This window comes from Eucalyptus grandis, chromosome 10 (assembly GCF_016545825.1).
Source record: "Eucalyptus grandis isolate ANBG69807.140 chromosome 10, ASM1654582v1, whole genome shotgun sequence".
Lineage (NCBI taxonomy): Eukaryota > Viridiplantae > Streptophyta > Magnoliopsida > Myrtales > Myrtaceae > Eucalyptus > Eucalyptus grandis.
This window is the reverse complement of record NC_052621.1, coordinates 18705828-18724555: the sequence shown is the minus strand read 5'-3', so window position 1 is coordinate 18724555 and position 18728 is coordinate 18705828. Positions and strand designations below refer to the sequence as shown.

The window sequence follows — 18728 nt, the reverse complement described above, 5'->3', positions numbered from 1 at the left end:
ATATTGAAAAATTAAAATACGGCAGTACACAATTTGGATGGCTCAATGAATAACTAACTGAAAAAAAAAATTATGTTATCACTCGTATGAATGATAAATGAAAATAAAATCATATACAAATTTTCACTATCGTATCAAGCTTATTTGTTGTCTCTTGTGCCGAGTCATATCCAAATTAATAAATCAATAAGACAACATTGGATAATGGTTTAAGTTACACTATTTCAGAAAAAAAGGGTCATAATCAAGTTTTTCTTTTTTAATTTTCTAGGAGCTGTTAATGTACAAATGTATCAATCCTGTCCTTTCCTATAAAGATGGGAATGGATAAGATTTCACCATGTGGAGAAATAAACAAAGTTATATAACTCAACTTCCTTATTATATATAAATAGGCATAGATGGATCGAAGTATAGATATAGAATAGATGACAATAGTTAGGATAAGATCTTACAATTGTTTGGAAAAGGTTAAATCTTCTTTATTAGTTAATATTGTATACATTATCAATGAAATGAATTTATTATTACAAACTAATGTAAGAATTACATTTAATTTTTTACTTAAAATTAGAATATTTCCACGCAAGTTTGTCATAGGAAATGAAATAAGTTTGGTCAGATCAACAAATTTTACAAAGTTTCGCAACGTTAGTTTCACAATTGATAATCAACACATTATTTGATTCGAATCTTGAAATTGACAACAAATTATCTATTTTTCTTTTTGACACCCTCTGAGACTTTTCAATCAGATGTAAAAATAAATATGCTCCTCTTTATTTTAAACAAACAATTAGCTACTCTAAAAAAAAAAAAATTAAAATATATAGATTATACGGTTACAAAAAGATTCACTCAATCTCACAGTTATTTCAATCTTTTTGGATAAGGTCAAATCATTTTGGATAAGATTAGATCTTTCTAGAAAAAATCAGTCTCCTCTCCTTATTTATATACTGAGTTATCCGTTTCAAGATCATCAAGGCGTTCAGTAATCATGAGAGACTCAACTGTGGTGTTGGTTCTTTTTCTTGTTTTGTGTATGCACAATGGCAACGTACAATCTTCAGACGTGAAATCAGAGGTGAAGTTTGATATGGGAGGCTTGAGTAGAGCGAGTTTTCCCAAAGGCTTTCTATTTGGTACGGCCACATCTGCTTATCAGGTTGAAGGCATGGCTAGTGGAGATGGCAGAGGACCTAGCATTTGGGATGCTTTCGTTCAAGTTCCAGGTGTGTTTTCTTTTACTTTAATTATTGTATTCTTTGTCATTCATTGATTCATTCGTTCGTGGACAGGAAATATTAAGGAATTGGATTCTGGAGAGATGGCGGTTGATCAGTATCATAAATACAAGGTATTATTTCTTGAAATTACAGAAGTTTGTCTAGTTATATTGTGATCGTTATAAAATCGTTTGATTGCAATTTGATGAAATCTTGTCGATAGAAATTTATGAAATATTGTTTTTTTTTTTTTTTAATGCAGGAAGATATTGATTTGATGCACAAGTTGAATTTCGATGCATATCGATTTTCAATCTCATGGTCAAGGATATTTCCGAGTAATCAATGATTTTAACCTATCATGAATATCATCTATTGCAATCATTATCGTCATATGTTTATTGGATTTGATTTTGCTATGTAGATGGCACAGGGTATGTAAATTGGAGGGGAGTGAACTATTATAACAGGTTAATCGATGCCTTGATAGCTAAAGGTAAAGATTAGTTAGTCTTATGATTTTATGAAATAATTTTTTTTTAGTTTTTACTGTTTGAAGGTCTAATTTTTTCATTTTATTATTAGGAATAACTCCTTATGCAAATCTATATCACTACGATATGCCTCTAGCTCTTCAGCTGAGATATGAGGGGTTGCTTAGCATCAATGTCGTGTAAGTTTTGTTTTTAAATTGTTTGATAAATGACATTTAGCAGTTTTTACCATAATTACTCAAATGCATTATTTGATGTGCTATGTATCGAATTTTACCAATTAAATATTTTAATGCAAATGATTCGATTAAGTATGAAGACCTTGTGCTTCTTCTTTTAGTATAGAGAACTATTAATTTTAACTTATTAATTATGATGGTTAGCCAAAAAAAATTATAAAAAATTATGAGAAATTGGGTTTAAAATTGACTTATAAGATCTGATATTTGATAGATATTTTTTCCCAAGCCATAACTAAATGTTGCAGGAAGGATTTTGCTGATTATGCTGAGTTTTGTTTCAAGTGAAAAACTGATATCATTGAATCAAATGTTGCAGGAAGGATTTTGCTGATTATGCTGAGTTTTGTTTCAAGACATTTGGTGATAGGGTGAAAAACTGGATGACTTTTAATGAGCCAAGGGTCATCGCAGCTCTTGGGTTTGATAGCGGCTCGAATCCTCCTAATAGGTGCTCCAAGCCGTATGGAAACTGTACGGCGGGCAATTCGGCCACTGAGCCCTATATTGCAGCACATCATTTGATACTGTCTCATGCAGCAGCCGTCAAAAGATATCGCAAAAGATATCAGGTAAGAATCAGTATTTTAACTTTTAAGTCTCATTCAGTTTTCATTTGAATAAAAACATCCATGTCCTCTACCATCTAACTTCTTGTTCAGGCGAAACAACAGGGAAGAATCGGAATTTTGTTGGATTTCGTCTGGTACGAACCTTTGACAAGTTCACTGGAGGATAATTATGCTGCTCAAAGAGCAAGAGATTTTCATATTGGCTGGTAGGAAACTACACTAATTTAAATAATCGATTGAAATAATGATTATGTGCTTCCTCTAACATGGATTTCATGACAGGTTTCTACACCCTTTAGTCTACGGAGAATATCCGAAAACGATGCAGAACATAGTTGGTGAAAGGCTTCCGAAGTTTACTAAAAGAGAGGTCAACATTGTGAAAGGCGGGTTTGATTTCGTTGGCGTTAACCACTATACATCTTACTACATGTATAACCCGAATTGGACTGAAACTTCTCCACCGGGCTATCAGGCAGATTGGAATGTTGGATTTGCCTGTAAGACCTAGCTTTTAAACTAAAAAATTCTGTAATTATTAATTCACATAAATGATTTTTCTTTTGCTTGAATTTGCAGTTGAAAAGAACGGAGTTCCGATTGGGCCAAGGGTAAATCTTCTAAATTCCTAAAACAATAGCTTAGAACTACATTTGTAGTCTGTCATTGCTGTAAACATTCTTTTGACATTCATTAAAAGAAAAACTATGCTTCCGAGTCGGTTCTCATTTCCATCTCTGTATACTGTAAACATTCTTTTGATATGTTTATGCTGGTTGGTTTAATTTTACTTGGAATATCAAACATATGCAGGCAAATTCTGGTTGGCTTTATATAGTGCCATGGGGTGTCAACAAGGCCGTTACATATGTAAAAGAGAACTACGGAAATCCATATATGTTTCTCTCCGAAAATGGTATTGGAAAATGATATTTCCTGTCACTACTAATCGTGTTTAGCATCTTTTTAAGGTTTTTTTTTAGGCATATCATAACTTTGTTTCTACTTATGTAGGAATGGACGACCCAGGTAATGTCACTTATCTTGAGGGATTGCATGACAGTACGAGAATAAATTACTACAGGAGCTATCTACAAGAGTTGAAGGCAGCCATCGATAATGGAGCGAATGTGAATGGCTACTTCGCTTGGTCGCTGCTTGACAACTTTGAGTGGCTGTTGGGCTATACCGCTAGGTTCGGCATCGTTTACATGGACTTCAATGACCTCTCCAGACACCCGAAGATGTCTGCCTATTGGTTCAAGCAATTACTAGAAAAGAACTAAGCATTTGCTAGTTATCTTCCCATTTCTTGGCTCATGGCCAGACGTTTCGATTTTCCATAAGTAGCTTCTCAATAGCTTTTCTGAATTATTTTTGCTTCAGAGCCGGTTGAACCGGGCAAGAGCCTTTTTAGCCTAAACTCTTCAATAAATGAAGTTCTTTTCTTCTAATTCTGTTCCAATTCACCATCTCAAGTGATCACTCTGATATGGATATAAATCGCCAAGTTTGATTGCGATATATCACTCTAATATGGACTAATACCTTCCCTAGTAGAGTCATTCAAATATTCCTCTCCGGATTGGATTCGATCGGTTGGGGGATCTCAGAGATTTGACAAATCTATAGTTTCTTGAATTCAGAAAAGGAGATGCCAATTGAAAAAGAAAAGATGTGAATAATTAATAAATAAACATAAAATATGTGAAAATATCAAGATTGCCGTCTTTCCTTTTTTCTGTTTTTCTTCTCCTGATTCCGTGACCGAGTCCAATTTTGCACACCGGGTATTCTGGGAAACCTAATATGAAACGAATATCCGAACTTTTTCCTTAAATATAGGCCAAATCGCAGCAAAAATGCATCAACAAAAATATCTATCACTTTTCAAGTGACCCCCGTAAAATGCTCAAATTTTTACTTGAGGAACAATAATATCCATCGCTGGGTTTTCATCTAAACAAGTTGACGTGGCTTTTGACCTAACTAATAGCGCAATGCAAAACGATCCTATTTCTCGCGACTCAAATGCAGTGTTTGCTCTTTTGGCCTTCTGAACGAAGAACTCGTTTGTTTCAATGGAAAAGGAGAGAAAATAAATAATGAGGAACCCCAAATAATTAAGAATTTCGTACATCTTTGGTTGTCTGAATATAAATTCATGCCTTTTTTTTTTTTTAATTAAGCCCTTAAATATATAGATTCACATGATTTTTGGCACTATGACTCTTCTAAGCGCCCCATAAAATAAATCCGGTAGCAAGAATTTTGGGCTGGACGATTTAAATTTCGGCAAGCCATTGAGGCTCTCTCTGTCTTTTTTTCGACACAATAAATATTTTAAACGTAGACTTTTCTAATGGTTCACATTGAATTAAATAGATGTTCACTTTAAGTTTAATGTCATGCAGTGCCCTCAAGAAGAAGCCGAATGAATGGAGCAAGAGCAGGATTTGAATTTGCAATAGTGTGCCGCCTTTTATTTAACTGTAAATTATTAGATAAGCGTCATTATTGAAAATACTAAAATGCATTTTGAATATCGAAAATGATGGAATCATAAGCATCTCATTAGATCTGGTGATCTAGATGTATTTTAGTTGATGTGTCACGCTTGTCCATTTATATATCTTTTTAAGCAAGTATAACTTCGAGGAGTGTTCTTGCCAACTCAACAATATTATTCAACCAAAAAAAAAGAAAAAGAAGAAAGGCTCAAGAAAATTGAGAACGATTATTAACTTTTTACCAAGGAATTGTTTATCTACAGAATGTTTACTGAAAACACTGCCCGTGTAAATATTTAAAATAATACCCATGTTGTAATACATAGGGACATAATAGTAATCGTTTTTACATTTACGATGTCATCATTGGATATCAATCTGTTGCGACATTAGAAAGAAGATTAGTTACTTGACTTGAAGCAAAAGTTTTCTAAATTCACATCGTCAAGTCTATCGTCAAAAATTCAAAAGATAGCACAAATAATACCAAGCTAGAATCCTCGTTCCAATAGTTTTCCTTTTCTTTTTCTTTTTCTCCTTTTTTGATAAAAATTTCCAGCAGTTTTCCATTAACTAATGCTTCCGAGAACACTTGGAATTCTGTTGAACTCTTTTTAGTATGAAGGATAAATTAAGGTTGATTACTCTTATAATTCCTATTTTTATATGGCCAAGGGAATGTTTAACTTAAATCAGAAAAATAAGCATGTTCCTTACCCGGTTTTTATGCACACATACTAAGATAGATATAAATAGATTTAATAAATAAATGTATGTACTATAGATCTGAGTAACATAAGGGGCGGAAAAAATGATTAATTTTTTTTGCTTTTTAACAAACTGATGTGACAAATTTACTAATGCAAGTATAAACAAATAAATCACATTTAAGCTCGAGGCAAAAGTATGCTAACATCAATTCATAATATGATTTTTTTTGCTTCTAATGGTCAATAACAAAGATTCATCAATTCACCAAAAAAAAAAAAAAAAAAAACAAAAAACAAAGACTCATCAATATGAAATGAGGCAGTGCAGTGGGACATACGTAAAGGTAATAAAGTCGATAATTTCTCAGATTGACGAATAAAAGATAGTCACAGATTTTTTTGCCAAAATTTATTTACCTTGTTTTAAAAACAAAAATTCAGTTAGTACAATTTAAAATCAAAGAAACCCGTTTGAGAAATGTAAACTTTTTTTCCCCCTTTTTAACGTTGTTGAAATGCTATTGTTATCACATTAATGGAGATGATCGTCTTCATATCATCTCCAGCTAGCAACGGTAGCTAACTAACCCAACGTCACCAATTGGAATTATTACGAATTATACGCAAATATATTAAGTTTGGCTTCGAAGTGCAATTTCCTAAATTAAATCCACTTCTCGCATTTATCACACCACGCGCAGAAAATCTTGATCTATCTAAATATTTTATTTTATTTCCTATTTCTTGCTAATCCTCGTCCTCTCCATTCCTCCAATCAAATTTTTTTCCCTTTTTTTTCCAGATATCTTTTTAATTTTGTTTATCGTATATACACTTCAACCCAACTAGTTCCTTAATTCACCCTCGCTTGCTCTAGAGTTCTGAGAAAGTCTCTCTTGTTTCCTCTCTCTCTCTCAGTTTCATTACATCTTCGCCGCCTCTTCTGTCTTTCTTCTTCTGGGGTTTCGTTCTCCATCAAATTAAAGAAGCGAGCCTGGACAATGACTGTGACCGATACGATGATGATCTTGTCAGGAGATGATCAGGAGAAGGTCGTTCCGCGGTGGTTGAGGCCGATCGCGGGCGCCAAGTTCTTCAGCTCGTGCGAGACTCATCACTCCAAAGAGCGCAATTACTACTGCAGAGTCTGCACGCTCGCTTTCTGCAAAGATTGCAAGCAGCAACACGATTGCTCCAAACACGAGATCTTAACGGTAACAATATCCATTTAGAATTGTCTACATCTCTGTACTTAATAAGGGCATTTTATTCATCAGTGTGTCGTGAAGCTCTGCTATATAATACTGTATCATCAGGAAATCGGGAAACTAGGGTTTCTTTTCCTCGTATTGAATTCTTTCCTTTTTTTTATCAAATTTTGTTTATGGGTTTTGATCTTCTCAGGCATATAAAGCTTCACACGCGGCCTCTTTCAGAATGGAGGACTTGAAATCGCTGTGGGATATTTCTGGTATCTGCCCGTACAGTTTCAACGGGTGGCTCGTCGCCTTCGTATACAAAAAGGGAACTGGAATATCTCGCTCCCGCTGCAAGAATGGTGCCGCGGAGTGTGAATCCTGCCGGTACGTGCTCAAGTCGCCGAGCGCCAAGTATTGCTCAGTGGAATGCAAGGTGATGAATTATGATCGGGCATGTCTTTTTGAATAAACCGTGTTTCTGAATGTTCCGCGATTTCAAAGAACGTTATCTCACGTATGAGTCATTGTGTTTTTTGGGTAGGTTGAAGCGGCGTTGAAGATGAATGGAAGTGGAAATATGGATGAGAAAGCAAAGAGGAATCTAGAGACAACGTTGGAGGAGAATGCTCGTGATGTTCACTCATTCAGGAAACGAGCAAGAAAGCAGGAAGAACCGCAAAGAGCTCCATTTCATTAGATTGATACGAACATTGGTAATTTGGTTGATTTCGTGAATACTGGGAATAGGCTAATTGGTTTGGGTACATATGGTTAATTTTTCTTTTAGCTTTAGCGGTACATTCTTAAGCACATCAAAACTACTAGGATTTTCGTAATTTTTCTCTCCCTTTTTTTTTTTTTTTTTTTTTTGGTAGGAGATAATAGGAGCGCCATTAGCACCCTCTTGATTGGCCATGTATTTCGGGAAATAAACTCTATTGTTCTTTACTCCCGTTTGAAGTATAGTAATGCAATGCAACAATGATATATTTTTCTTGTCTTATGTGGAAGCACTTTTGACATCTGAATTTTCTCGACGGTTTAAGTTAGAAAATTCAAAGTTCGAATTTTCGGTTATAGTGAGCTTTGCTTCTTGACAAAAAATTAGAGTAGTGTCATTAGTATCTCAATTGCATAATAAATGTCAATTTAACCTTAGGCATGCGAATTAACCCTTTAGATTTAAAATTTTCAAAAAGAAAAGAAAAGAAAATTATTATTATTATTCCGTTAATTTCTTATCTTTTCTTTAGAAATTTTGATTTAGGAACGATGAAATTTAGAAATCCCGGATCTCATTTAAAAAGGTTCCAATTCATGAAGCGTTAGGAGCTGATCAATCATTCAGAGTACCACACTCTCAAGATCGTGCTACTTAGCACAATCACACCAAGCCTTACATAAAGCCAAGGTTATTCCATCTTGGGAGGGGGGTGGCGGCACGAAAGGACAAGAAACAAGACTCTCTTTTACTCTTCAGGGGTTTTTGAAGTTAAAAAGGAGCAGAGGGGAGAACTCCATAGGAATCTGGGGGAAGGCTTTTCTCTCTCGCTTTCTTTCTCCCAGCCACCTTAAAGTCTGCCATCGATTATTGCCGATTCATGCCACCTGCCATTAATGAGCTCCGCCTTGAAAGAGGGCACACGATGAGGAGGGCACACCTTCCTTCTCGAAGCTTCTTCATCATCTCCATCGTGACACCTCCGTCGCCACCCACCGTCCTCATCCACCACAAAATCCACACACTTGAGGAGGGAAAGCGCAGGTCTCGGCGGGCCGCCTAGCTTGAAGAACTCGAATCTCACTCGAAGTTTTTCGACCGGGTTCCATTTCAGTCGTTACCATTTCCTGAAGATCCTGCTCGCCAAAATGCGACTTCACTCAGATTCCAGAACAAGAGGTAGATGATACATGCGTGCATGTCCGTGTACTCTTGTGGCACTATAATAAATGTGGCTTTTTCCAACGAGATTTTTTATTGGAATGGCAATTCTTTTTAAAAAAAATTATCAACGCGGCCCTGATGTGGGTAGCTTGTCCCAAAACGATGTTTTCTTGCTACGGCTGTGCTGCTTTGCCGCACCCTTTTGTTTTATTAAGTTTAGTTTTTTTTTTTTTTAATTTTATTTAATAAATATTTATATTAAAAATCAATTTTGGAGACAAAACAATTAATCATTGAGTGGACAACTCTGGCGAGCCATGTAGACTATATTTATTCTTAAAATAATATAACATCAGATTTCCAATTACCTTTGCCGAAGTTGGCACTTCAGTGTCCAATTTTCAAAAAAAGTGGCGCTTAAATGTATACTCATATCAAGTTTTGGCACTCGTGGTGTACTTTTATTCAATACTTTGTAAAAAAAATTTGCTTATTTTTTTTTCATAGAAAACCTTAAACTATTTGCTAGTAGAACTCAGCTAACATTGACGAGCCAAATTGGCCGCTCGCCGGTTGCCTGTTCGTGTGCAAGCCAAAGTTAGGGGTTTCGAAGATATTTCTAGAATTATGAAGTTGAGCGGGAGAAATGTCAGATGAGAAAAAAAAAGTCCATTTGCATTTCGGAAATGCAATATTCCAAAAATATCTCTGGACCTAAATTGAGCTAAAGGCTTAGAGAGTTTTGGAGATGTAATTGCATCTCCCAAAGCAACCCAAAAAATTTGTCAAACGAGGCTTGCATTCCTTCCATCTTTGCAGCAACCTTCTTGTCTTTCTGCTTCTGGGGTTTGTTCTTTATCAAATTAAAGAAGCGAGCCGTGAAAAAGTCTAATTAATTCAGTCAATCATTCTTCTGAATATAATTCATCTGTGCAACCGGAAAATGTCTTGAGGGTGAAGGATTTGAAGTAAAATAACATTAACACAGTTGATTATGTACAGTGAGAGTTCCTATCGACGAATTGATGGTAACGAAAAAGTAAACACGACTGCATTAATCTATTGCTCCGCTGCGCCAAATGCACACTTCCAACTTGAGACCCAAGAAATCATCGAAGAACCCTCTTGGCACCAAAAGGTAAGGCTCCAAATTAGGATTATATTCAAAGTCTGAAAAGCTCTTGGTGCAAGTGTGAAGCTTGAGAGAGCTTTCTCGAGATTTTGCGACTATGTCGTACAAATAAGCCGCCTTTGGCAAGGGGCCAATGCAACTGATCTTAATCTTGTTGCCCAGGTCGACAGTTTCGTTTTTCAAGACAAAGAGAACATCTTCTCTTGCTTCTTTAAGCAAACGGACCTCCGTCTCAACATTCATCAAGAAAAAGGTGTTGAAGTTGAAACAGAAGGATGTCGGAGAAGCCCCATGCTTGGTGCTGAAGTGCTTCACTAAAATCCTAAATGAGCCAACGTAGCTGCAACTGGAAAAGGGACACGAACAAGGCGCGAACAAACACGTCTTCTCATGGTCATTTTTCATGTGGTAACCAAACTTCTGATGGCAGCCAAACTTTGCATTTCGACATGCCATCTGGACAGACTCCAGGACTTTCTCCATGGCGCGGCATCTGTTGTAGCCAATAGGCATAGAGCAGGACGGGCATTTGTTGCTTATCTTTCTGCAGCAGGAAGAGCAAGCTATGTGCCCATTCTCACACTGTTTCACCATACGAAGACAAAGCATTATCAGTCCAGACATAACAGCAACTATCACAAAGAACGCCACTTTATTCAGTATATACAAAATCTTATTTTGAAAAACGTTGTACATCTACATGGAATTTATTCATGACAATACTAACATGAGATTAAGTGGCACAAGCTAAAATAAGAGCCATGAAATAAATAAAAAATTAAAACCTACCACTGCTATAATTTACACGATGTTCAGTCTTCCTTAACGTTTGACAACACCAGAACATCATAAATGCTCCCAACAAAGAGACAATTTTAAGTTTAATGCTGACAAGAGATTATCCATACAACAAGGCTGGTGAACCAACCAGACAACTCGATAATGAAACCCTGTTATTTTGCTGAAAACACTGAGGTCAGTGAGAGTAGCACACCCTTCTTCAATTCTCTTTGATCAAGAATTAAGTTTCCTGTGAGGCTTAGTGATTGGAGACGAAAGACTTTTCAGAAAAAATATCTGTTGGCAGAAAGATGATCTGGGGGGCAAAACTAAACCGTGAAAGTCCCCATCTAGTGAGATATTCTTGCTTTGAACATGAATTTCAGGGGCTCTCCTACTCCAAACAAAATCATACAAAACTAAAAAGACGCTTCCATCATGTCCAGACATCCTTGTTGGAACTAATTACATATCGGAGAGAAGGGCCAAAAGAGTCACCAACAAGAGCAAGCTTTAGCATGGCTAATTGGTGGTTTTGATTTGGCTAACATCATCGGTTTAACACTGATGCAGACATTTCATGGTCAGTGATTTTAAAAGATGCAGACATTTCATGATCGGTGATCCCAAATGTGTTTTAACTTTTATGTGAACCAACTTTCCTCCACTTCCCACGTGGAAGGGTTCAAAAGACGGCACCAAAAGAGGAATGCGTTTCACATGACATAAATCCAAGTCAACCAGCTCTCAGCTACATATGGGTTAAAGAATATCCACTCCGTTTCATTAAGACCCTAAGGATTGATTGCCTAATTTCATCCAAATCACTAGCTTGTTACCATTTGCGCCCAGAATTCTACATTAATCACGACGCCGACTTCCAACTTTGGAATCCCTTGAGGACACCAAAAAGCACTTGCGATAGTGACAATTCTAACACAACTCGACCAAAAATGTTAACACTGATTCAACATATCTCAGTAAGGTTTACTACTACCAGCACAACCCTGAGATGCTGGCACAATCTGGTCATGTCTCAGGCCGACCACACGGGTTTTGTCAACGATCAAGTTACCGAAATCGAATTGATTGAGGCCGAGAAGAAAACATATTTCAACCAGAAATGAAGCAAAAGAGGGCACCCCAACAGAGACCTTACTCTGCCTTCAATTTACATACAGAGACTACTACTAATCAAGCAGCACAATTTCACTCTCAACCCCCAACAAGGCATCAAAGACTCGAAATTCATCACAAAGATGCGAGCTTCTCACCCAAATTCTGCAATTCTCCTCTCACGCATTCAATTCATGCCCAGCACCAACCACAATCGAATCACCGACAAGCAACCACCAAAGAAACGAAACCCTGGTGAGAACAAATTCGAACCTGGAAAACCGGGATCGTCAAAGGCTCGAGACAGACGGCGCAGTCAAACACATCTGGGTCCGTGACAGTGACTTTGAACGACCCATCCGTCCGGCCACATGGAGGGGACCCACTACGATCGGACGAGTACTCGTCCCCGTACCGTTCCGCAAACTCCGATGGGTCTCGATCCTGCTCTTCCAATTCGTCATCGCTCGGTTTCAATTCGTCTCTCCGTTCGCTGTCTGAACCCCGGTCTTCCTCTTCTTCTCCGCCTCCCTCTTCTCCTTCCTCGGCGAGTCGGCGTCGGCTTCGGCTACCTTCTCCTTGTTCGGATTGATGGCCGGAAGAAGGCGAACGGCGCCTCCTGCCAAGCACGGAGCTGCTGGGCGCATGGTCATCGTCTTCCCGTCCACTGAGAATTTCACCATTGCTTGTCCTGGCCCGTCTATCTCCCTTCCAATTTGTTACGCCAACGCGCGAGGCTTCCATTGCACACAAGTTACAACTACTTGTCGTTTTACGATTTCGTTTCATTTTATATTAGTCAAACTTTAATTTTTTTAGGACATTGTCTTAAAATTGATTATATTAGTGTACTTTATTATTTTTTTGGTTGCGTCAAAATCGGTCTATTGTGCTACTCGTTGGATTTTACATAAAAAAGTTTCGAATGGTTTATATAATTTTTGTTGGCATTTAGTAATGATCTTGATTCTTTTTGGTTTTTGGGTCGAAATCTCGATTCAGATAATTAAGATTAATTTCTAATCGGATAAATTATCTATTTGTCATATTTGAGACAACTTTTTATCATTACTTTTTAGGGCACATCTAGAGAATTTAATTTTGGCCTTAAATGATGGTGCTTCTAAGAGAAAATGTGTCTTACCCTCGATTTGGATTCCGCCACCCATGGGGTCGATGGTTCTTTTGTTGTCGGAACAACGAGCGGTTGCCGAAGTGTGTAGAGATGCTTTTGGTGTGCTAATCGGAGGTTTCGCCCCTGCAGTTAAGGCACAATGGTCACTTCATGGATAAACCCTAGTTGTAATTGAGGGCTTGAGGTTTGGGAGTGATTGAGAGAAAAAGACGAGAGATAGAGTTCTAACGTAGAATTTGACAGCCTTACTTCAGTTTAGCTAGGCTTGTGTGTAGATCATGTTGCGTGGGATGTCACTATACTCATCAAAGAGGGTAGGGCCTTACTCCCCAATTTACCACTTTTACACTTTGACTTATTGCTCCAAGCCTTCAAAAAAGCCGCGGAATGAGTCATTAAGGGTCTGTTTAGCAAAGTGAAAATTTATGTTATTTTGTTTTGAGAGTAGATTTAGAATAGAAATCCATTTAATAAGTTTTTTACTCCCAGGAATAAATTAGGAGTAGAATCTATAAGTAAGAAAAAAAAATTGATTCTATATTCCTTGAAATAATTCTAGAATCAAGTCAACTTTTTTTTTTTTTTATTGTTTCTTCTTGTTCTTCTTCCCTCTCTCTTCTTCTTCAATCGCCGCCGCCGCCAATCACCGGTGACCGGTTTGGCATGGCGGGCCTCCCTCGGCCATCAACGAGGCTCGCTTGACCACGCAAGGTTTACCTAGCCCAATGAGGCTCCGCCGAGCCTCGCCCAACTACCGGTGAGACTTAGTCAACGAGGCACGCCCTCACTAAGGGCTAGCGACGCTTTGGTGAGGTTGCCGACCCTCCTTTGGCCGATCACCGGTCATCCCAAGGCCGGCGACCAAGCAATCAAGAAGAAGAAGAAGAAGAAGAAAGAAAAAAAAAGAAAAGAAAAAAAATAAAAAAAGGAAAAAAATAAAATTATTTAAAAATTAAAAGAAAATGATTTGAAGTAGAAATTTTGAGAACGGTATTAAACGCAATTCTATTTCGGGAATTAAAATTTTGGACAATTATTAAACGGTTTAAAATGTTTAGAAATTGTTCCAGGAATAAAATCAAAAGAGAATTATTTTGATAAAAAATTGTTCTAAAACGTAAGCGTTAACAAATGCGTGATAAAGCTCTACTTTCAAGTCCCTTCCTCCAAGCTGAATTTGAAGCCTCCCTCAACCTCTTTTGGATGTTATTTGTCCAAAAGCCCACATGGATTGTTCTTCTACTTTATTTAATTGAAGTAAAATGAGCTTTTTCTAACAACCAAAACAAATGACAGAATCGGGAATAGGCATATGGTTTTCGAAAAGAGACTCACGTGTGGGGAAGTCAGAAGGAAACGGTACATTACGTATGTGAGAGTGACAACTTGACTGTAGTGGAGAGCTTATTGGGACGTGAAGATGCGTCTTGGGAAGTGAGGAATCTAGTCCAGGAAGGAAAAAGCATTCTAGCCCAATTCAGCCAAGCAAAGATAACTCATTACCCTCAGGAAGGAAACTGAGCTGCCAATTGGTTAGCAAAAGCACATCGAACCAAAAAACTCCCCCTCAATTGGATGTGTTACCATCCCCTGCTTCTTAGGGATATTCTATGTTCCGAAGTTTATTTACCTTTGTCTTTTAATTTTCATATGAATGAATGAAAGAAATCACCCATTTTCGACCAAAAAAAAGAAAAAAGAAAAAAAAGGAGATAGATTGATGCCCCGGTTCAGACACACCATTGACCAAAATGTCCTACCGAACCGAACCAAATCAAACCGCACTTTCTGGCCCAACTCAAACAGATCGGTTCGAGGTTAGGCTTAGGTTGGAGTTGGACCGGCTCGTGTTGTCCCCTTGGTCGAACTGAAGTCTATCTGAAAGTTTTCGCAATTGGAATATGAAAAGAACTCGAAGGGCCTAGAGAGAGGGAAGAGAGAGAGAGAGAGAGGCGATTCGTACGGCGGAGTGAATCGATGGAGGGGGCTTTGGCGTGCCCCATCTCGCGGACGAGGCTTCAAGTGCCAATCCCTGGTTTCGGCGGCGACGCCGGTTGTGCCGCCGGCGGTCGCCGGAGAAGCCGAAGATGTGCAGTCGTCAGAGCGGTGCAGGGCAGCAGCTCTTTGTCGGCGGCCAGGCGGACGCTGTCGAGCAGTTGGGACGTCAGCGGCGCCGGCGGCTTCTCCATCTCGTCCGTCTCTCCGACGGCCCCGCGGTTGCCCAGGTTCGAGGAGCTCGACACCACCAACATGCTTCTCCGCCAGAGGATCATCTTCTTGGGTTCCCAGGTCTCTCTCTCTCTCTCTCTCTCTCTCTCTCCGTCGTCGAATTGATTGATTGTTGTCTATAATTTCTGCATTAGGCTTTGTAGTTGCATTAGTTGGGATTGTTTATGATTGTTGTTTGCTGCTGGAAGAGCACGAGCTTCGAGCTTTTTTCGGGTTATGGAGGACTTAATTGATGGGTTGTTGGGAATGGCGATGCCATGTCGCGGAAGACTGAAATGTTTGAAACTAGCGTGGGGAACAAGCTTAAGAACTACTTCGATTCGAACATCTCGAGAGCGCCCATAACAAGGCGGTCTAAAAGATTACTTTTTGAGAGCGTTTTGGAGATGGAAATCTGAGGTTGTTGTGAATGTCTTTTGACAGGTTGATGACGTGACGGCGGATTTCATAATAAGCCAGCTCTTGTTTCTGGATGCTGAGGATCCCACCAAGGACATCAACTTATTTATCAACTCCCCCGGTGGCTCTGTTACCGCCGGTGAGTTTGAGAGTGTGGAGCTTAATGCTGTTAAAAGAAGCATTTTTCTTGTTCGCTATTTGCTGGTGCTTGTAGAGTAGTAGTTTCTTCAATGGGCATATGAAAAGGCTTTTCATGTGATGGTTTGTGAACAGTTTGGAGGCTGCTTATCTGAGTTGTAGGCTTGTAATGTGATGGTCACTCTTACAGGTGGTTTTGCGGGATAAAAGGCGATAAGAATGGAGTGGCTATAATGAAGAATCGCGATAGACTGTAGAGTAGTAGTAGGAATTGAAAAATTGATCCATACTTTGGTTCAGTAAATGGATAGATGATATGTAATTATACTCCTCTCAGTAGTTTAAGATTCATAGATTGTGGAATGATCTAGGAATAGTGCTGCATTGAACAAAATTACCATTGTAGTTCTAGCATGCTTGAGTTAGTACACTATTTGTGTTGAAACTTATTTCAAACAGGAATTGTGCAATGGATTTTGCTGCCATTTGCGATCACTTGTCCATGCAATAATCACCATCACCATAGTAGTGCAAAATCACATACATAAAATGCTATCTAAGAACCATATAAATTCTTGTCTCCAGATTTTATTTATTTATTTATTTTTATTTTTTTTGGGGGGTGTTGTAACGGGAATCTCCAGTTTGAAAGCCTAAAAAATTCAACAAAATTTGAATTATTGCTCTAGTAAACTGTATAAATGGCATCTTCCTCTAGTTGTTTTTTGAAATTATTTGGGTGCTCTACAAGGGTAAAATTGAGTAAACCAGGAAGAAAGTAGGACAAGGAATTGATGTTGATGTCGGTTGGAGGTGGAAGTGTGAAGTGAGTTGAGCGCTTGACAGGCAGAAAGAAGCATCAGTGGTGTGGAGCTTCAGTGGCAGAGTGGTTTGAGCTCACTTGACACCTGGTTCAAGGCATCATTAGTAGTAAAGGTGCAGCAGTGATGCAATTCAAATGCTGGATTGTTACTGAAAACAGAAGAAAGCAAAAAAGAGAAAAAAAATCAAGTGCTGAATGGATACATGGAGACATTATAAACAATGCTGTTGCACGGGGGAGCTGTTGTGCTAAATGAGTGGGCAAATACACAAACTCATATATGATCTTAAGGAACTATATTCATGCTGTGAATAATTGAGGTCATTCAAACACAGACATGGTTTAGCTATTTCCTCCAGGTTGGAATAGCTGTGCCCCTCAGGGTTGTGGAAATAGATTACCTGTTCAAATTATTAGCCTGCCTCCATTTTGAGACAAACATTGGAAAAGCCATTTCATCACTGGACTTAAATAGCCATGACCCTAAATTAGGCAAGCTGCTAGTGCACATTGACTGACAAAGTGCCTTTTCAGAGTTGCAGTACAGTCACTTCTATTTGGTGCCTTTGAATAGCAAATCTTTCCTAGTAAAATGTAATGCTGGAGTTGTCATTAGAATGGTGAGAACTCATTTCTTTCTCCACGATTTAAACTGCAACATGGAAGGTATTATTCAGCATTTTATATATGAAGGGGTCAGTTAATCATCATAGGGGAGTTTGATGCTTGCCAATGAAATAAAGGAGTTTGATGACAGTCTGATTTATAAGTAGGATTGTCCCTTCTAGAAGACTAGTACAACATGTGGAACATAATTAGGACAAATCAAATGAAAAAGGGGCAGTTGATGTAGCAGAATAGATGTTCTTGTGTCATTTTTCAGATAACAAATTAAGATTGCTTTGTTATGTGTTTCAATTGGTTGTGTCTAATATGCTTTATAATCTAGTTGAAAACGTTCTCAATGCTTTATCTTGTACTTGATTGTCAATGTAGGAATGGGAATATATGATGCAATGAAATTATGCAAAGCTGATGTTTCAACTATTTGCCTGGGGCTCGCCGCATCTATGGGTGCTTTTCTTCTGGCTTCTGGTTCAAAAGGCAAGAGATTCTGCATGCCAAATGCCCGAGTGATGATCCATCAACCACTTGGAACTGCTGGAGGCAAAGTACGTTTGATTTTCGACCTGTTCTTCATCATCCCATATAGGCTAAAGCCCTTGTTGGCGTTGTTGGCGTCTTTTTGAGGCCTGCTTGCATTGTTGTAGTCCATTTTACTTGATCTAATTTGTAAGAAGTTCCTGGGTTCCTCTATGTATTAGAGGGACTCGCAGTGTAGGACCTTTATTCAATAGCCGAGATCTTCCCTTCTCTCCACTGCTTGTTTAGAATTTGGACTGGCTTTTCTAGTTGAGAGACACAGATTATTTGCACAGCGTGATGCCTGAAGTGGAATCTTTTTCCTCTAATATGGTTCATTATGACTACAGGCCACAGACATGGGAATTCGGATAAGAGAGATGGTGTACCATAAAATTAAGCTTAACAAAATACTATCAAGAATCACAGGGAAGCCTGAAGAGCAGGTTGGATGTGAAAAAGATATATGGACTAGCATTTTCTTTGTATTTGCCCCCTGTGATATTGGTCATGAGTTCATTATTGTTTTCCTTTCCTCTTTCTATGTGCAGGTTGAATTGGATACAGACCGGGACAATTTCATGAACGCTTGGGAAGCTAAGGAATATGGATTGGTTGATGGAGTCATCGATGATGGGAAACCAGGTCTGATTGCTCCAATTGCAGATTCAGCACCTCCACCAAAAACACGGGTATGGGATCAGTGGAAAATTGAAGGCAGCAGGAAAGCCAGGAAAAATTTACCCTCAGAACACAAGATTTTAGAGAATGGATTTACTGGTGGACAAGGAAATGATGATGATAGGGGTACAGTACAAGAGAATGAAGCACCCACACCTGTGTAAGGAATTAAGCTGCTATCTTAGAAACAAGTTGTAATGTTTTCTTCTGGAAGAAATTCTAATTAGATTTCTCTCAAATCTTGAGGTTTGTGATGAGGAAAAAGAAGTTGATTTAAATATATTTCCATTTTTTGAGTTGTCTAGGAGGATAGG

At 38.3% G+C, this 18728-nt stretch overlaps 4 protein-coding genes across 4 annotated transcripts; 3 read left to right on the top strand and 1 right to left on the bottom strand.

Annotated features, from left to right (window-relative positions):
• The first annotated feature begins 1000 nt into the window (after nt 1-1000).
• LOC104423698 (beta-glucosidase 44) lies at nt 1001-3820 on the top strand. The gene is made up of 11 exons (XM_010036157.1): nt 1001-1235; nt 1302-1360; nt 1492-1567; nt 1654-1725; nt 1815-1902; nt 2282-2534; nt 2625-2740; nt 2817-3034; nt 3114-3145; nt 3348-3450; nt 3549-3820. The coding sequence occupies exons 1-11, from the start codon at nt 1001-1003 to the stop codon at nt 3818-3820; spliced, it is 1524 nt and encodes a 507-aa protein (XP_010034459.1).
• A 2935-nt stretch (nt 3821-6755) lies between these two features.
• On the top strand, nt 6756-7650 carry LOC104423697 (uncharacterized protein At3g50808-like). The gene is made up of 3 exons (XM_010036156.2): nt 6756-6968; nt 7159-7386; nt 7495-7650. Exons 1-3 carry the CDS (start codon nt 6756-6758, stop codon nt 7648-7650), a joined length of 597 nt encoding a protein of 198 aa, XP_010034458.2.
• Nucleotides 7651-9784: 2134 nt separating this feature from the next.
• On the bottom strand, nt 9785-12614 carry LOC104422131 (putative E3 ubiquitin-protein ligase SINA-like 6). The gene is made up of 2 exons (XM_010034364.3): nt 12140-12614; nt 9785-10552 (listed from the first exon to the last, which is right to left on the bottom strand). The coding sequence occupies exons 1-2, from the start codon at nt 12608-12610 to the stop codon at nt 9893-9895; spliced, it is 1131 nt and encodes a 376-aa protein (XP_010032666.2). The 5' UTR covers nt 12611-12614; the 3' UTR covers nt 9785-9892.
• Nucleotides 12615-14891: 2277 nt separating this feature from the next.
• Nucleotides 14892-18721, top strand: LOC104422130 (ATP-dependent Clp protease proteolytic subunit 3, chloroplastic). Its single transcript, XM_010034363.3, has 5 exons — nt 14892-15290; nt 15654-15768; nt 17587-17762; nt 18084-18179; nt 18285-18721. Exons 1-5 carry the CDS (start codon nt 14979-14981, stop codon nt 18576-18578), a joined length of 993 nt encoding a protein of 330 aa, XP_010032665.2. The 5' UTR covers nt 14892-14978; the 3' UTR covers nt 18579-18721.
• Nucleotides 18722-18728: the final 7 nt, after the last annotated feature.

Coding starts and splice junctions, on each gene's coding strand:
- LOC104423698 (XM_010036157.1), top strand. CDS start 1,001: ATGAGAGACTCAACTGTGGTGTTGGTTCTTTTTCTTGTTTTGTGTATG. Junction 3,035..3,113: donor TTGGAATGTTGGATTTGCCT/GTAAGACCTAGC, acceptor TTGAATTTGCAG/TTGAAAAGAACGGAGTTCCG. Junction 3,146..3,347: donor GAGTTCCGATTGGGCCAAGG/GTAAATCTTCTA, acceptor AAACATATGCAG/GCAAATTCTGGTTGGCTTTA.
- LOC104423697 (XM_010036156.2), top strand. CDS start 6,756: ATGACTGTGACCGATACGATGATGATCTTGTCAGGAGATGATCAGGAG. Junction 6,969..7,158: donor CCAAACACGAGATCTTAACG/GTAACAATATCC, acceptor TGATCTTCTCAG/GCATATAAAGCTTCACACGC. Junction 7,387..7,494: donor ATTGCTCAGTGGAATGCAAG/GTGATGAATTAT, acceptor TTTTTTGGGTAG/GTTGAAGCGGCGTTGAAGAT.
- LOC104422131 (XM_010034364.3), bottom strand. CDS start 12,610: ATGGAAGCCTCGCGCGTTGGCGTAACAAATTGGAAGGGAGATAGACGG. Junction 10,553..12,139: donor TGACGATCCCGGTTTTCCAG/GTTCGAATTTGT, acceptor ATGGTGAAACAG/TGTGAGAATGGGCACATAGC.
- LOC104422130 (XM_010034363.3), top strand. CDS start 14,979: ATGGAGGGGGCTTTGGCGTGCCCCATCTCGCGGACGAGGCTTCAAGTG. Junction 15,291..15,653: donor TCATCTTCTTGGGTTCCCAG/GTCTCTCTCTCT, acceptor GTCTTTTGACAG/GTTGATGACGTGACGGCGGA. Junction 15,769..17,586: donor CGGTGGCTCTGTTACCGCCG/GTGAGTTTGAGA, acceptor TTGTCAATGTAG/GAATGGGAATATATGATGCA.